General features: G+C 40.8%; 1 protein-coding gene across 1 annotated transcript; it reads right to left on the bottom strand.

The window, feature by feature from the left end:
• Positions 1-463: 463 nt before the first annotated feature.
• ift43 (intraflagellar transport 43 homolog (Chlamydomonas)) lies at positions 464-17,023 on the bottom strand. Its single transcript, XM_042501313.2, has 9 exons — positions 16,874-17,023; positions 14,392-14,493; positions 11,157-11,227; positions 8,553-8,588; positions 7,699-7,745; positions 2,603-2,675; positions 1,664-1,739; positions 1,464-1,526; positions 464-1,202 (listed from the first exon to the last, which is right to left on the bottom strand). The coding sequence occupies exons 1-9, from the start codon at positions 16,916-16,918 to the stop codon at positions 1,092-1,094; spliced, it is 624 nt and encodes a 207-aa protein (XP_042357247.2). The 5' UTR covers positions 16,919-17,023; the 3' UTR covers positions 464-1,091.
• Positions 17,024-18,219: the final 1,196 nt, after the last annotated feature.

The raw sequence follows: 18,219 nt of genomic DNA, 5'->3' as shown, positions 1-18,219 counted from the left end.
GATGAAGTTGATTCAAGGCCCACCAAATGAAAAAATCTGGATCTATTTGTGATGGGCAGTGATTGAGCTGTTAGATGCATAGATTATGTGTCCTTGAGGACTTTGCTGTGCATCTCCAAATGTCCTGAGACCGCTCCCTGCCTCAGAAATAAACCTAATCACAATCTGTAAATGTTACAGCTGTTTCTCTAATAGACCTGGCCTGACTTTGGAGGCCTGCATTTATATTCACACACATGAACCAAAGACAAAACTGAATGCTGATACATGCGGCCAGCACACGTTGAAGGCACGGTTTACAAAGCACTTCCCGAAATCAGCTCTGTGAAAATGTGTCAGATGTTAATTTAAATTCAGAGCTGAAAACGTGTGTATCCTGTCCTGTGGCCTGTTTTGTGGGCTCTTTATTAAGTGTTATCACATTGTTGTGAGGATTTTGTTCTTTCACTTAAAGAGTACACACCTGACACCAGCTGCCGTCTTGTTCCCGACTTACATCCATTCTTCTTTATCCAGTAAAAGGTATAATGTATGCTAATCCCCCAGGTGTCAATAGGAACTCTGTTCAATGCTTTTGAGATAATAGTGAAGAAGGGGTTGCTCCTATCGAAGACCTGGAAGATAAAGTCAATGGCACAGTCAATAACAATAAGGTTGTAGGCTTTAATGAGGAATGTTAATTTGAACACAATCAACTGGATTTCAGCTTAGCTGATTATCAACCTTGGACTTGTATGAGGGTGTTGATAATGCTGGCAGTACAAGGAGGGCATTTTTATCTGTGTCAGAAGAGCTTTTCAAACAAAATCAGTTTGCCTTTTGGCTGTTTAAGTTGGAAACTAACAAAAAAACAAGGGTGAAATTCCAAAAAGCTAAACAAAGACAGGGTAAGACAGCACTGCACTGTGCACTCTGCAGTGAAGTTTATTTATAAAATACAAGAAACGCTGTATATACACTCTAGAAATATAAATTCTTGATAACAAACAGTAATTAAAGTTACGATAAGCAAAGTCAGCGGCCCTTCTGTGTAATGGACATTCACCCAGCTCCCACTAGAGCCATTTAGAGTCCCAGTCCAAACCTCCTCCTCATGTTACAGGCAGCGCGGCCGGCTCCTCACTCTCTCCTTGATCCCATTCCATCAGTAGCTCTGAGGACACCTCTGTAAACAAATGATCCCAGTCCCAGCTCACATCATCCTGCAGAGCAAAAGAGAGACAAGAGGAGGAGAGGAGAAGAATTAGAGGCAGAGGGAGACATACCAAGAAAAGAGAGCACGGGGGAACAGAGGGGGCAAAGAGAGGAGAACTGGGGGGAAGGAGAGTGGAGGGTGTTAATGTACACATCATAAATCTTGATTACCTGGGAGACAGAGTGGCAACCTCCCCTGATGCTCTAGAAACAGCTGGACGGGCATTTGCTGGGAGCTCACAAGCTATATTTACTAAAAACTCACTCACCTCTTTCACCTCCTGCTCCGGTGCTAAAACCTTAGTGAGGAGCTTCAAGTCGATCTCTCCATCCTGAAGGAAGATCGTGGAAAAATTCACTTAGCTTGCACAAACAGAGGTGATGTTGGTTGCAAAATGAAACGGACAACCTTGACGAGAAGAGAGTTAGAAATATCAAAGAGATATAAAAATAAATGTACTTGACTTACTAAGGTCTGGAACGCAGAGTAATACTTCAGATCATTGTCCAGATCTCTGTAGGTCATTACCCGATTCACCTGGATGCTGACGGGGCAACATACAGTCAGAACTGACATCTGATACAGTAACAGATATGTGTTTCAATCACGACAACATGTCACAGAAAATAGCAGCCATCCTGACTGCAGTGCTTTCACACTACATGCATCCAGAGTCTGAGAAGTGGCTTTGCAGAAGTTTGAAGTTTGTGCACAATGAAGCTCCAAGATTTGATGCAAAGACCACAGAGAGCAGGAGATGGTTGCCAAGTGGTAAACGCTTCAAATTGAAACCCAGCTGCTTATCTGTGGGTTGGAATTAAGTGGGGGGGCTCTCAAAGTGGCCGGGGCCTAGCAGTGCATGCCAGTCCTACTTACTGCACATTACACGCTACATTGCCCCCGCAATGAGTTCAATGTGGATATTATCTCGCACAGAGAGCAAGCCCCAGCCTAATAACCTCCACCGCTGTCATAGCCTTGCTACATATTCGACACATGTCGGCGTGTCTCTCGCTGCCCTGTAAATCAAAGGGCCCGGTTAGTAGAGACCCTGGTAACAGAGTTGCATAAATCACACCCAACTGTTATTTCTCCATTTCAGCCCAATAAAGCAAGACACTCTGCAATGGCACAAGCGGAGGACAGGTAACCATCAAAGTCACCAGAGCAGGCTACTGATCTAGTGTCCTGTGCACGGACAGAGGTTAACTGTCATACACAGGTTTGGAGACATACTCTGTGTGTGTGTGTGTGTGTGTGTGTGTGTGTGTGTGTGTGTGTGTGTGTGTGTGTGTGTGTGTGTGTGTGTGTGTGTGTGTGTGTGTGTGTGTGTGTGTGTGTGTGTGTGTGTGTAAATCCTGTGTGATAAGGATGAACTACTAAAAGTTTAAGGCGTCACAACCATACCTTGGTGGAGCAGCAACTTGCATGGTGAGATCTTCTTCTTGTACTTCTTCAAGGTCTGGAATCACAGGAATATCTAAAAAACAAAAAACAGAGATAACATCAAAAAACTGTTAAAAAAAGGGAAAAAATGACTTGAATGTAGAATGTTTATCAAAATAATTACCAAAGTACCCAATTCAGAAAAATAAAAAATAATAACACCTAAAAAAAACTCTTTAAAATCTGTCAGAAAACACCATATTTTATAAACTCTCCTTATATTGTTTTCTTTTTTTTTTTTTTGCAAAAGTTTTAATTTGTAAAGTAACAAGTAACTAAAGCTTTTAGATAAATTTAGCAAAGTAGAGTTACAATATTCCCCTCTGAAATTTAGTAGAGTGAAAGTATAAAGTGGGGAAAAAAAGACTCAAGTAAAGTACAAGAATCTAGAAGTTGTACTTAAATACAGAGCTTGAGTAAATCTACTTAACTACTTTCCACCACTGCTGATTACATTTCAAAAAGTGTTGAAATCTGAGAAAATCTGAGTCTCGTCTAATTTTTGAAAGGTACAGTAAATCCCCTGTGTATGGCTGCTAGAAGTGCACAGATCTGTGAGAATATGTGTATGTGTGACCATGTCTGTGTGGCACTTCCTCCCCTCCCTCTCTCCTGCTACATCCTCATAAGAGCTGCCCTGTCACAATAGCCATGCGGCCATGAATATTCAGGAGGCGAGGCGGCAGCTCTTCCTGCTGTGAGAGGGGCGCTGGCCAGGGGCTCCCCAGAAAGCACCCCCTGCTACCTTAGCATTTGGGCCCTGTCAGCGCCGCCCACCCCCAGGACCCACAGTGGCCGGTAGGCCGACCTCCATGTCCACTCTGCCACTCCGACTGGGGCGGCATCCAGCCATGTGCAAGAGTATTTGCTTGCGGGCCCATCTGTGTGGGGTCGGAAGTCACAGTGCGGCCTGGCAGGGGCTGTGGTGCCAGGAGCCGCCAACCCGCTGCTCAAACAGTAGGAACCCACTTTAATTGGCAAAACGCAACAGGACAGAGGATGGCTCCACTCCCAAGAAGGACAGGGCAAACTTTCACAGCATTTTTTAGATGGACATTTGTTGGAGCAGGGAAATAAAAGAGGCATAATAGGGGAAATAAAAAGATTTGATGGAAAAAGGATAAATAGTTAATAATGAACAAAGAGACTGTTTGAATTGAACTCTAAGACTTCATAATAGGTCCCTTATTGTGTGATGACATTCTAAGGCAGTGGTTCCCAACTGCTGGATCGAGGTCGAAATTTGGGTCGCTGTTTCATTCTGACTGCAAGTGACTCATGAATGTTTCAAGTTTGTAAAAAATTACACTTTATATTAAAGTACAGTGAATTTCTGGCACAGAGCTTTTATTTTGAAGTGCCATATTCGGTATATTCTTGTAACATGTTTTATATCTTGGTGTTCTAAGCCGACGTGTCATTTACATTTTGTGGGAAAAAAAGGAAAATGTGGTATTTTATCTAATGTGTGGACTAAGGAGAAATATGGAGCCGTGGCTGGACCAGTTCAGTCGGGAATCGCTGATCTAAAAGTTACAGTACTGCTTAAGAAGAGAGCTTAAAAGAAAAACAAAAATGAGGAAGAATTGTTTCCCAAAAACATTTCATCATGTCAGCAGGATACATTTTTGATTACAGACAGTTGTCAAAAACTTCTCTGGCTTTCCATCTGCCCTCACAGAAAATGTGTCAACTTTGGGCGTGATGTGGATTTCCTGAACAATGTTTTCTGGGGAAGGTGGTGGGGGGCGGCAGACTGCACATCCTTATTAGCTCTACAGCTGAGTGTTGACAGTGAGAGAGGAGGCAAAGAGAGAGAGGAACAGACAGATAGTGAGAGGAAAAGAGAGAGCTGGACTGCATGAAGAGGGTTGTCAGTAATCTCTAACCACAGTACTGCACCCTGAGGGGAAAGTCAATAGAGGAGCTAAATAGAGGTGAGGAGATAGAAGTGTGCATCTGATGTGAGGAAATATCTCGGCATCTGTGTCACCATTCCTTCAAAATAACTCCTGAAAATAAAACCGCAGTTGAAGAAACATCGATCTCTGATGGAACACTAAATTTCAGTTCTCCAGAAAAGTTACAGACTGTTGAGAATTTTTTTTTTTTTTTAAATTCTGGACACATTTCTCAGAAGACAACTTGGTCAAAACCTAACCTATCAACTTTCAGCGGATAACAAAAGCTCACCCTCTGTTGATAACTTATTTCTTTCTCTTTTTTAATTAAACCAAATTAAAAATGCCATGCTCGTTTAGCCGCTGACAAGATTCATCTGTGTTTCTGATATCCAAATAAATGCGGGCGCGGGTATTTCATATTCATGAGGCCCCGGTGACACTTTGTCCTCTCATTTACAAAGCACAGCGTTCAGCAGAATCCGTCCCCCCTGGACCCCCAATCAAATTTAATGGTCTTAGTGCAATGACATCAAAAAGCCTTGCCGTCCGGCTCTTTGCAAACAGCTTCCTGGGTTGTCTATGTGTCCACACGCACGTCTTTTCATTTCAGCCAGTAATGCACTATTAACACACTCCATGAGAGTTCAATGTGAAGCACAGAGGCATATGTTGTCTATATGCAAAGTCTATTATTAAGTGAAAAAAGGAACAACATTTTTAAATGAGCTTTAAATTCAACCCATTACTGGAGGTCAAGCAGGGCATCAAAGCAGCCGCAAACAAGCCAGTGTTTTCTCCGGACGCAAAGGGCAGCTCCGTCAGGAGGAGCTGTCTGTATTACCTATACTCCCTTGGCTGGACATGTATCAAGGTGGCTTTTGTCTGGCAGCGAGCAGGCCACGCGTATCCTTATTACACGCTCGCGTCCGGCTTCCTCGCTGAAGCATGTAAATATCAAAAGGGGATAATTTGCTGTGAATGTAGACATACTCCCGGCAGGCAAACGCCAGTCAGTGACTTTGGCGAACAGGACGTCTCCCCACATCACTTGGCCTCCTATAATCTACGCAGGGGTCCAGTCAAATGATTACCTAGGCTGCTGCTTCCATTTGAAAAGCTTATGGGACGATATTCAACACATAGCCAGCTAATAGTAAGACATGAAGTAGATGGGTGTTTTGGTGATACTGGTGCTATTTTAAGTGACCAGCAGGAGGCTGTGGGGGCAGCTGATGGGAAGATGGGAGCAGGGGATGGGGCTAGCCCTCTCTCTCTCTCTCTCTGTCTCTCTCTCTGTCTGTGCTTGTAGCCAGTGGACATAAGGGATAAGGGTAGGGGACATAATCAAGATCGCAGGGGCTATCTCACTAACCCTCAGCACTGTAATTTCCAATGCCCCTGCCTCCGGCTCTGTATTAAGAGGTCTCCCTCCACAGAGTAATAATCTTTCCGGCGGCATTAACTGCAAGAGAACCAAACCTCTGCTGGACTCTTCATTCAACTGGCCGTTTGAGCCACTGCATGCTGGACAGTGACAGACAAAATGTGTGTGTGTGTGTGTGTGTGTGTGTGTGTGTGTGTGTGTGTGTGTCTGTGTGTGTGTGTGTGTGTGTGTGTGTATGTACATTACATGTAATTGAGACAAACACTATTATAACATTTTTACAGTAACAGAGTTTTATCAATAGATTTGAATTTGAGAGTTTTGTGCTTTTTGAAATGTTCCCATTTTTAACAAAAAAAAAAACATGTAATGAAATATTGCAAAAAATATATTTGAAGTGATAAATAAATATTAGGGCCTCCTTGTTACTTATGAGAGGAGAGGAGATGGTGCATGTAGTTTTTAAGCACTGGGAAGGGATTTATGTTTTTTGATTTGGGTTAAGGGAGCGATATTCAACTTTAAATGGCTGTATTTTGTATTTATTTTAAATACCCTCAGAACCCCAAAACCCAAAAGGGGGTTTAAAAATCTCCAAAACTCACACAATTCATCATGGCCAGAAACTGTGAAATATTGTTATAAAAGGCGGAGGGACGTTTATGCATTTTCTTCTTGTCACTCACGGAGGCTCAAGGAAAAGTATCTGTAGCTCTGGGGAGGCTCATGATATATTTAGGAAAAACAAAGTCAGTCCCCACCCACCACTCTACACTGATAAATAAAGTACTGTCCCTTACTGCTTGCTCTATCTCCATATTACAATCATTTCACAAACTTAATCATGGATCACAGTTTTTATGAGAAAATTATTAAGTTAAATATTTGAATTAAACACTAAAAAAGACATTTGACTCAATAGGATTAACTTTTTTTACATATTAGTAGCTTTGTTTTGAGTTCTATAAATTAATTTTCTAATAATTATTATGTATTGCAACATAGAATTGAAAAACATGATGATTTTGACATGACAGTTTTAAAACAGTTTAGAGTTGTGACCTGTAGTTGACTGTAGATAAAAGGGTTCAAACATTATGCCTTTTGTTTATTTGCTCATAAATTGCAACACTATCTGAGATGTGTATAAGTTCTTTAGTGTTGTCAACTGAACATTTCATTCTGCTAACCTATCTTTACTAAAGCAGTTTGACCCTATATCCCCAGCTGACTTGCGCCACAAAATAGAACAATTATTCTCGGCATGGTTTAGCTGAAATCTCCCCCCTCAGTCCTGACACTGTTTGTGGTGCGCAGACTTGGGCCCTCAGGTGACTCACTTACTCCTAGATCTGTATTCAACAGCACCTGCCTGACACGCTGTGTGCACGTGTGTGTGTTTGTGACCAACTGTGTCATTGTGGGAGGTTAGGGGAACACTGAAATCCTGCCACAGTATTCTCCATCACTTATAGATCTAACCTCATTTAATGAGCATATTCACCTGTCATTTTCATCAAAGGGGCCACGCTGATACGTTGTGACACGCTGGTCAAAAGGAGGAACGCAGAGGCAGAGTTCTAACACGTGAATCCACGCTGGATTCAAGGAGAAATATGGTGTGAGCATCAGTGAAAAGCGATGATCTGACTGCCTGCTTATCTGCTCTGCTTCCAGAGGATGAATGTGCCGGGCGGGGAGGCACTGGAGGGCTCCTCTTTGCCCGTGAGGAGAGACACAGAGTGGGGGGATAGTGAGGGTGCTCTTACCTCCTTCATCATCTGATCCCTGGGGAGTTTGTGGTCGCAGGCGGCGGCTGTAGAAACAGGAAGTGTGAGAGAATGAATTATTTAATGCTTTCAAAATGCAGCCCGACGGTGAGGTCATCATAGGGAGTGAGTGTGTTGGCTCCTGGGCTACTTTGCTTTGATGATGGGCCTGTTTCTTGTCTCAACTTTTTCTCATGGCAGTCAGGACACTTGCTCGGTCTGCTACAGTCTGACTGGACTTCTGAACAGTTGTCAACACTGATGAGACGCTGCTGTGCTGTCTGGGTGACCAGCCTCAGACAAGATCACCTCTAGGATTAAAAAAAAAAAACCCAGCTGGAGCAGCAGACTGAATAAGTATAGCTGAGACAAGACAGTTGTGACAGAAGTACGACATGAGGGATTTTTCTGCAGGGTAACAACTTTACACACAAAGCCTCCATGTTACTACAGTCATTCAGGCACTGGGCTCCAGCTGCGATGATGAGTAAAACACAAGACAACTTCGTCCTCTACCTGTGTCTCCTCATGATGTCTATTCAAGTCACAGAATGATGTGCGGGAGGGTGAGGGGAAAAACTAGAATAACAGGAAAACTTGGCTCCTAACAGCAATAAAAGTGATGACAACTCAGTGACGCTGTTTTTTAATCATGTTAAGTGATTGTTCTTGGAAGTCAAGGATTAGCAACCAAGGACAATCTGAAAGTACGGCACTATTTCCACTTTACTGCAAAGCAAACAAACATTTAAACCAACCTATTTTTTTTTGCACAAAAATGTAACTGGCACTGAAGTCAATCAACAACTGCAGGAGTAAAGTGAAATATGGATTTGGTAGCTGAGTGAACTTACTCTTCCAGGTCTTCAGCTGCAGGTCTTCTTGAAGATCTGTTTAACAGCAGAGAGAACGAATGTTAGATTAAATAACGCCCCTCTTAGATTACATTTTTACTTCTGTCAAAATAACGGTAAGCGCAAAACTCAAAGATGTATACCCTGGCACAGTCCTCAGAGGTATTTTTGATATATCCTATTCATCTGAATCTAATGATAGTAATTCTGCCATATCAGACACAGCGGGGTCTCCAGTAGTTGTGTCTTCTCCTCTCTGTTTTCTCAGCCTCGTCTCCTGCTGGATCATGCAGCTATTTTCAGACTTCTCTCCATTTACACAGCTCAGCTTGAACAGAGCATGCCAGACACCAAAACACTGTGTTTTAACACTTCTCTGACTCAACACAGTATTTTTAGAAACCACTATCTGTTTTAAGAAAGGTAGCAATCACACCGCACATCAAACAAAAACAATATTATTATTACATCGGAAGTTATTACTTCATATCAATCATGATATAACATAAGGCAGGAATCAGGGCAGAGTAAGTTTCATTTAGTAGCCTGAAAATGTGTATACCAGATTTTAATATAATTTTCATGAAGCAAAATGCTTTTGCTAGTTCTCCTGGTTGAGTAGTGCCCCCTACTGGTTTTAAAAGTAACACATCCAGTATAGCAAGTCTTTTTCTTGCTGACATTTTTATCTTTTAGCTGCCAAAACAATCAAGCAGATCTACAGTATTCATTGAAAAGAAATAAAATCATATATTTAAGTAAATATATATAATTACATATGTAAAAAAAATAATACTATAAAAGAAGTTTATATCATAATGTGCCAATGTTGGTATTAAAACTGCATAAGAATGTCAGTGTTCAGTATGAAGCAGTAGAAACATTACTAGAAAGGCAAGCCCCCTGTGAACAAGCATGAAAAATAAATTAAAGCCTCTATATCAAAAGTAGCATCTGAACACCAACTCCTGCCTCTACCTTTAGGTTTTTTTTCTGAGGAGAGTTTGCTGTACTGTTTGCTGTACAAACTGTAAAGCCTTTTAGGCTAACTTGATTCAGGATTTATATATATAATAACTGACTTGACAATCAGAGCAGACAACATTTCAATTCAAGATTCAGTTCAAGAGGAATAAAGCTTGCACAAAAATCCAGATATCAAGCCTTATCGTCGAGTCCCCTTGAGCAAACAGGGAAACCTGAACACCGTTTTACATCAAACATCAACTGTCATTAATCTGGATACATGCAGACTATTAATTTATGTCAATTATGTGTATCAGGGAAAAAAATAATAATTAAGAGGAGGAAACCCAAAAGAAAAGGGAAGACATAAAAACACAATGAGCTAACCAGATCTCAGCCAAAAAACTTAACTCCTGTTTTGTCTGTCTCATTTATGCTGTCTGACTGAAGTCTCACAGACATGAAGGTACTGCAGTCCACCCAGGCAGGGCAGAGAGGAGCTGAGGGAGCCTACCTGCCTGCCCTTGGACTGTGTCCTGTCTGGGGGGCGGGGGTGGCGACACTTAAGACACATTACAGGCCCCTTGATTAAGACTCATGTAAGGCAAAGCGATAGACATGGTAAAACTGTCTGGAAAAAGTTGTTAGGGATAAAATATATTGTGACAACCTGGTTTCAAAGGTTCATCAATAAACTGACAGATCATTTAGTGTCAATTAGAAGTGATAGATCGACAAATCCCGGGATTTCTGCGCTGGGATTAGTGGGAGGAGGGCGGCGGTGATTGAGCATGAGGGGTGACATTGAAGGGAAAAGTCCTTGCCGGTTCCAGGGGGGACCATTACTTACTTTGTTTCAGAAAGGATCAATGCGCACGCAAACCCCTTTTACACCTCCTGTATTTCAATCGCTTTGAGACTGGGAATCAAGCTGGGTTTCACAAAAGCAGAGAAGCGACACGCTGACCTTCTGTGAGAAGGGAAAGATCTATTGAGTTTGCTGTTTTCCCTGCTTGCACTAACGGTGCAGTAAACTACGCAAATAAGCACAATTGACTCAGTCTGTTCACTTCGATGCATCTCCTATGCTCTCACCTCTACCGAGACTGAAAAAACAGAAGCACAGTGGCAGGTGGAAAAGAAAACAAGAGAGGCAGTTACACACTGCAATAAAAAAAAGTATCGTGTTGATTTAGTCATGTACAGTATTCAGATTTAGATTTGTTAGTTGTGGGCGAAAGCTTTTGGCAAACACCTTCCATCTGTTCCAAATATTTCATGAATTCTCCATGTTGTGCTCCCCGTGTAAAGAGCAGACTGCAGTGGTAAGGGGTGATTAAGTGGCTTGAACCCCTGTGATGAAGTGGCTAGCTGACTAACAGTGCCCTCCTGTGGCTGATGCATTAACCATGTCAATTACCGCCTTGCTCACAGATGAAGACGAATGGAGAGTTGCCTGCTCAGACAGGCTCCCTCTAACCTTGTTGATTCACAGCCTGAGTGCCAAATATGCACTGATAAATAAGCTCATTCAACAGCATGAGAGTTCATTAATAACACATAACCCAAGACCACAGCGCACAGTCTCCGCCTTCAGCGTAGCCACAGGAGATGGGGGAAAAAGGTGAAGATACGTACTTGGCAGAACCAGACCCAGAGCTTTCTTCAGCCCAGCCGCCCTGCCGTCGGGCCGGTTTGGGAGGAGGGCCCTGGAAGAGGAGAGGAATTTAATAGCAAAGAGCTTCATTGAATGCGTACTCACTCACATAGAAGATAAATAAAACACATTTGTAGGCATTGTAACTATTATTACGCAGTACTCTTGGAAAATAAAACACAAAAATATGTTTATGTTACATTAATCACCTTAAGGGTCCAGTGTGTAGGATTTAGTGGGATATATTGGCGGAAATGGAATAGACATGTTTTCTTTAGTGTTTAAGCACCTGGAAAAAAATTGATGTTTATATCTCCATAGGCAGCGGGTACTCCTCTTTATAGATTGCCATGTTGACACAATAGCCTAGAACGGAGAAACCATGCACTTGCTCTAGAGAGTGCCATTTGAGTTTTCCCATCAGCCACCATAGGTAGAAGCCCGACAAGAGTCACAAAAACTGTTTTTTATCTATGGTGAAACTGCTTCATTCAGTGTATACACCAGGTCAAACTACAGGGTCCATTTGTCTTTTTGTCTTATTAGCAGGTGCTGGACGAGAAGCCGGTCTGCGATGTGCCAAACAGTGCAGGAGAAACACTGATTTGTAACTTGAAACTGCTTTTTTGAAACTGTTTTAATCAGTTTTAATCACCTGGTTCATCTGTTTTGGAAAGGAAGGGATCTGGAATAAACCACCTGAACTAAAAACACTGAAATAATTTCAACTGGGAGAAGTTTTCAAACTTCAATCTTCACCACTAGATGCTGTTCCTTTAAATTTTGTTATAATTAAAGGGCTTACATTAATACATGTTTGACAAAGTGGTGACTATAATGTGTGAGTACAAAATCTGTTTTTAAAGTGGAAATGTGCCAGTGGGTGGCCCTCTTGTCTACAACAGCAGGGAAAGTAGGCCCCTTAACTTTAATTTAAAAGATAATAAAATTCATGTTTAAATGTCCTGCTACAAGTCTTGGGACAATTTAAACCAAAGTTAACCTCTAATCATTGATTCCAATATTTAAGTTCTAAGCTACCAAAAAGCTCCTGTGCAGTAAACAACATGCCTGGCAAGTGCAACACAGAGCCATCTACATGCACTCCATTGTTCGGTTTATTATTATAGTTTTCAATACTGTCCATTTCCAGTGCCAGGACATATGGAGCCGAGTGTGGGAACTGCCAGGACCCATAAGTCTGACCCTAAAATAGATTGGTAGGAAAAAAAGACCTTCTCCCTCTCATTCTTTGATTCTGAAAATAGTAAACCGAGTATGCATCTCGATCCTGAGACCGGGACCCTGAGACCAGCACTTGAATGAATGAATTCCTCAGAGTACTCGAGGGTGGGCACTAGACAAATGAATTAGGGAAAAAAAAGGCACAACATTTCTCATTACTAAATTGGGTCTGCAGAGGACAAAGTGCTCGTGAAGAATTTCTTTCGTTTATGATGAAAGAGGAAATAATCTTTCATGGCTGGTTCCTTCACCGAAGCCATTTATAAATCTGAATGTCACCATTAAGCAGGGCAGAGGGAGGGGGAGCCACTCTGCTCCGCTGTATATTACCATTAATCGAGAGAGCCCAGGCTGAACAAGCTCCCTTAACTTTGTGTAATTACTAACTGTCTCTATATTAAGAACAAAGGGAATTACAATAATGACAACTGAGTCATTTTAAGCAACATCTAAAAAATCCCTTCAAGTGATGTGAAATTCCTCTGATGTCTAATGTTTGGTATTCCTGACAATGAAGAATTTTCATGAGAGACAAGATAGTGAGGTCAAGTGTCTTTGAGTGCGATAAATTCATCCTGTGACAGTTATTTCACTCTGCAAAAATGGAGAGGACCATAAGTGTCCTGAGAAACAAAACAAATCTGCGCCTCAAACTCTCCATGACCAAATATGAACCTCACAGTCGTAGTAAAATAGTTATGGCTGTTAAGGCAATTAGCTCAGCTCTCGTAGTTTTCTAATTTAGGATCCTCTGATGGTCTCTAGGGCAAGGGACTTGTGGTGGCCAAACCCTCTGAGCCCATAAAAGCAAATGAGTCTTTGTTTAAAAGGATGTCAGGAATGCGACCAATCAGTTGGGTATTTTCGGCAGAAGAGGCCAGGGTTGATAAACGAAGACTGCAAATAAACCCATCCAGTCGCACGACACTCTGGAAAAATGTATTGCATGTGCACAGCAGGTCAGAGAGGGCGCGAGAATATTGGTTCATACATTAGGGAAGTTGGCCTGATTTGGGAAGATTAGCCTAAAGCAAAAGCATCGCTGGAATGTTTTGCTTTGGGAATGTTGGCTGGTTTACAGTTTGCCAATCCAGGATACGTGACTGATTCCAGAAATGCCAGCGATAGTGGAGTGAAATTATTTGCTTTGTTTCAACTGTCACTTCTGATTTAACTTCTCTCATATATTTTTTTGCCCTATATGTAGTCTAAATTTGGCAACACAGGCGCCAACATGTTTTAAGAGAAAGACGTCACCAAGAAAACTTTATGACAACATTTCTGCTAGGGCTTAAAGTGATTCATGTAACATCAAGCAGTATATGAAGAGGATTTTGGAAAATTTATGGGAGAGTCATCGGGGACTTTAGTGATGTAATCTGCTTGTTTTTCAATTAGACAATTTACTAGAGAACAATTACACAGCTTCTAAAGTTTAAAAAGGGGGGTTAGAGCTTGTGTGAAGTAACACTTCAAAACACTTCAAGCAAGCAAATCAGATCCAGTACACACAGGACAATAAATGAAGAGCAGCACTTTTGGAATAGTGACTGCTTTAAAAACCTGTTGTCATAGGAAAATGGCAACTCAAATGTCTCTGCATAAATGAACACCCCATTAAAACTTTATACCATGTGTGTCAAGCTGGTGTTACTGTGTGTGGCGTAATATGAGAGGTGGTGAATCTCAACAGGCCTGGATATCAAATCCAACCAGCTGAACTGAAGCAAACAATTATGGTAACTCATAGCAGACCAGAGTTTACACAATAAAAACTACTGTAAATGGTATAAAGTTGATGTCTGGAGCATTAGCAGCAGAAGCCATGCAAAGTCACCGCTTTTTTCATGCTACCTACCTCGTCATCCTCCTGTGATTCATGTGAGATAAAACCAAAATGCATATCAATGAAGATTATTGTGAGGTGAAATTATAACATGCAACTAACCATCGATTATACCGTTCACTTACTTCTGCCATCGAAGCCGATGTGGAGGACTTCCTCACGTAACGAGAGTCTTCAAATGAGGATTGGTCTGCTGCAAGGCGAGCTCTTCGTCCAGACTTTGCAACCTGGGAAATGTGTAAAATTTTAAAATGGAAAAAGATTTTGATATCATAATGCCAGAAACTGGCACTCTAAACGATTACCAACAACTTTGTGGTTTCACTTTACTTCAACTGCGCCATCTAATGAGCCAACCAAATGTTGTCTGGATAGACTTCAGAATACAATAGATCAGGTTATACCACCTTCATAAACCAACCAAGTTTGATGCTTTGTGCGCCTTTGCTTCTTAATTTTTGTGCAACTTCTAATGCTGTGAAGTCACCTAGTGCGATGTAGCAATTTTTTGTGTAGATATGATAGAAGTATTATTTGACAAGCGAACATCATTTGTGTGATATTCCTGGAAAAATTGAGCGATTGCTCTACTGAAGGACCACCATGGCACTTTCAGGGTACTATCTGAATACTGTTGCATAATTTTAATGTGCTTTTACCCAACAACATAATATATAAAATATACACAACTTTTGCTGAAATTAATACCATAGTAATTCGAAGAAATTCTGGGAAGACCGCTGCAATTTGTAGTCAATTGTTTTCTCAAGTGACTAGGAGTGAAATATACCAACTCATTCAGAAATAACCATTGCAGTAAGTGGCACCTATGTGCCTGTTGATGCTGACTTGGGATCAGTAGGGTGTTTGATGTTGGTCATGGAGAGAAAATGAATAGGAAAGTTTAATTTAAAGATCTAAGGACAATAGACAGTACCGCAGATTAGAGGAACAGCTAACAAGGCAGGACAAGATGGATTAAGTGCATTAATCCTTATCAGTGATCATGCTAATGTATACCTCTACCATAAAGGGAAACCACGCCAATTTTTAAAATTCATACATGTTATTTCTATTGTCTAAGACAGTCCAAAAATATCAGTTAAAATGAAAAACTCCAAAAACTAGAGCACCAAAATTCAAATTTGTGAATAAATTTGTGATAGCCCATGTTCAAAAATATTAACTGAACTTCTCTAAGTCATGGAAATAACACAATGGAATTCTTAATTTGGTGGTGTTCCCCTTTGAAAGTGTGATTTTTCTACTGGAGGTGTTAAATGTAGATGAAATAGAAGTTGAGCATTCATCCTGAATTGTAGCACTGTCTCAATATTATACTTATGGAAACAATACTGAAGCAGTGTTTCTCTGTATTCTTTTCATTCACATTGTTAAAGAGATCAGAAAGAGTTGTGAAATTACAAATACCATTGCAACTGTAAATGGAGTTGGGTGTACTGCAAATATTTTAAAGTGAGGATTTTGTTTTCATCAAAAATATTTTAGCACAAAAAAAACCTTTAAAAAAACCCTAAGCACCCCGAGCACAGCAACAAACTGGATGATAAATGAACCTCCCAAACAACGGCATCCTATCTAGCTGCAACAAGTATTTCCAGCACTGGGTCAGAGCAGGACAGAGTCTCAAAGATAATTGCTTTTTATGGATAAGACTGCAGTAGCAGCTGTACCAATGAACCAGTGGTGGAATGAAACTAAGTACATTTACTCAAGTACTTATCTACAACTATGAGGTACTTGTACTTTCCTTGAGTATTTTCTTTTTATGCCCCTCGTACTTTTACCTCACTACATCTCACATATTTCAGAAATCTCACGGAAATATTGTACTTTTTGCTTCATTACATTTATCTGACATATCTAGTTAAGTTTAAAAATTAAGATTTTTAAATCAGAGTAAAGTGCAAAACAGCTTATGTACAAGTACAGTTAAAACAATTTATCACTTAACTAATTATCCGATTGACATAAAAGTATTACACATATACACGGGCAGACAGACCGATCAATCAATATGATTTTTCTACATTATGTATTTATAGTGTACTCTTCATACTTAAATTACATTTTCCTGATTATACTTACCTAGTTTTTCTTAAGTAGGAGTATTTTCACAGTTTGTTATAACTACTTTTACAAAGTAAAAGAATACTTCCACCGCCACTGAAATTAAGGTATAGGCAGCCTACAGTGTATATGCACGTTTCGTGGAAGTTTTCCACTGAATAATTGCAAACCACCAACTTTGCACAGCATCTGCAAAACATTGAGCTGTGCAAATTTTGGCTAGCAGGGCTAACCTCGATGTTAGCTAATATTATAGCCTCACAGGCGAACCTTACGGCTGCTGTTGCTCAGACGTGATCTGTCAAATTGTCTCATAGCTGGTAACAGATCAGTTAGAGTTTTATATAATTTATTGAGAGGCTAATACCGATGTTTGCGTTAGCTCAATAGCTAAGTAGCTAGCCTAGTTGCACCGTTTCAGCATGCTCTCCACTCCGATATACAGCACACAAGCTTCACCTTACGTCTGCCAACATTTCCTTACTGCATTCTCTGCAAATCAAACGAGTCACTCACACTTTTTACCGCCCCAGCCTCTCCGAGCTGAAAGTTGTCCTCCATTTCTCTTCTTCTTGTTACCAGTGTGGTAACAGCGTCTTCCTGGTTTTCAAAGCGTCACGTAGCAACGCTCTCCATGGTAGCCAATCAGGTGGACGGTTCGCGTCCCAGTCAGTCGCCGTGAAGTGGAGTAAGTAAGGAAGTACACAAACACAGAAAGTAGACTATATATGTCAAATTCAGTCTTCTCCACCGCGGGATAAGTAGGAGGGGTTTCTCCTAAAACAGGACACCAGTTTAGATATGTTTCAGGTGTTGTCAGAGGACTAGTTGCGAGAGATTGGATTATGAGAGATTGGCCCCTTAGCACAGACATGTAAAAGACCCCCACACCTTTCCTACAAGGCAGCAAGACACACAGACTTTGAGGTTATTCTGTGTCCCTATGGAGTCATTGTGCATGTATGTTGATTTGTGTCTTTGTGGTTGAATGTCTTTTTCTAGTTGTTTGGGTCTCTTCAAGGTAATTTTGTGTCTAATTGAGATAATTTTGTTTTTGTTTTTTCAGGGATGGGTTTTGGCTGTTTTGTGTTGTTTGTAGGCATTTGTGTCTTTATGTTATTGTTTTGTTTCTTTTTGAAGTCACTTGGGTCTCTGGGGAATTTCTGTGTCTGTTTTGGTTGTTTTGTAGACATTTTGTGTGGTTGTTTTGCATCTTTTTGTCATTTTGAGATAGCTTTGTGTCTATGTTAGTTAATTTTGTTTCTTATTGTGATGCTTTGTGATGGTTTGTAGTCATTTTGTGTCTCCTTGTGGTTGTTTTGTGTCCCCTTGTGTTTGTTTTGTGTTGCTTTGTAGTTGTATTGTGTTTATTTGTGGTTGTTTTGCCAATTTTTGTGGTTAACTTTTGTCTCTTTGCAGTTCCTTTGCATCTCTTTGTAGTAATTTTGAGTCCCTTTCTGTCCGGTAAGGTGTTACTTTGAGTGACATTTTGCAGACCAGGGCCCCCAGTGACACCTTAAGCCCAGAAGATCTGTTCAGTTATCCATCTACAATTATGTAGCCAAAATGCAATTCTCAGTGACAGTATTAGGCATACTGCTAAAGACATAAGGTAAAGACAAAGATATCTGACTAAATTATGTTTGGCATGACTACATTTAAGAATCAAGTGACAGTTTACTTGGATCAGTAAAAACAAGAGAGAAAAGGGATCATTGAAAAAGAAAAAAATATGGGAGGGATAGTAGAACAATGACATCATCTAAACAATCAGAGTCAGTGTTTGCCTTTTACCAAACAATCAGCATATTTCCCACAACTCCCACGCCTTTGCAATTTTTTCTCCCTCAACCTCAATAAAC

The sequence above is a fragment of the Plectropomus leopardus genome, chromosome 14, assembly GCF_026936395.1.
Source record: "Plectropomus leopardus strain MGB_pleo_1.0 chromosome 14, ASM2693639v1, whole genome shotgun sequence".
NCBI lineage: Eukaryota > Metazoa > Chordata > Actinopteri > Perciformes > Serranidae > Plectropomus > Plectropomus leopardus.
The sequence above is the reverse complement of the archived record's forward strand: the minus strand, read 5'-3'. Positions and strand labels throughout refer to the sequence as shown.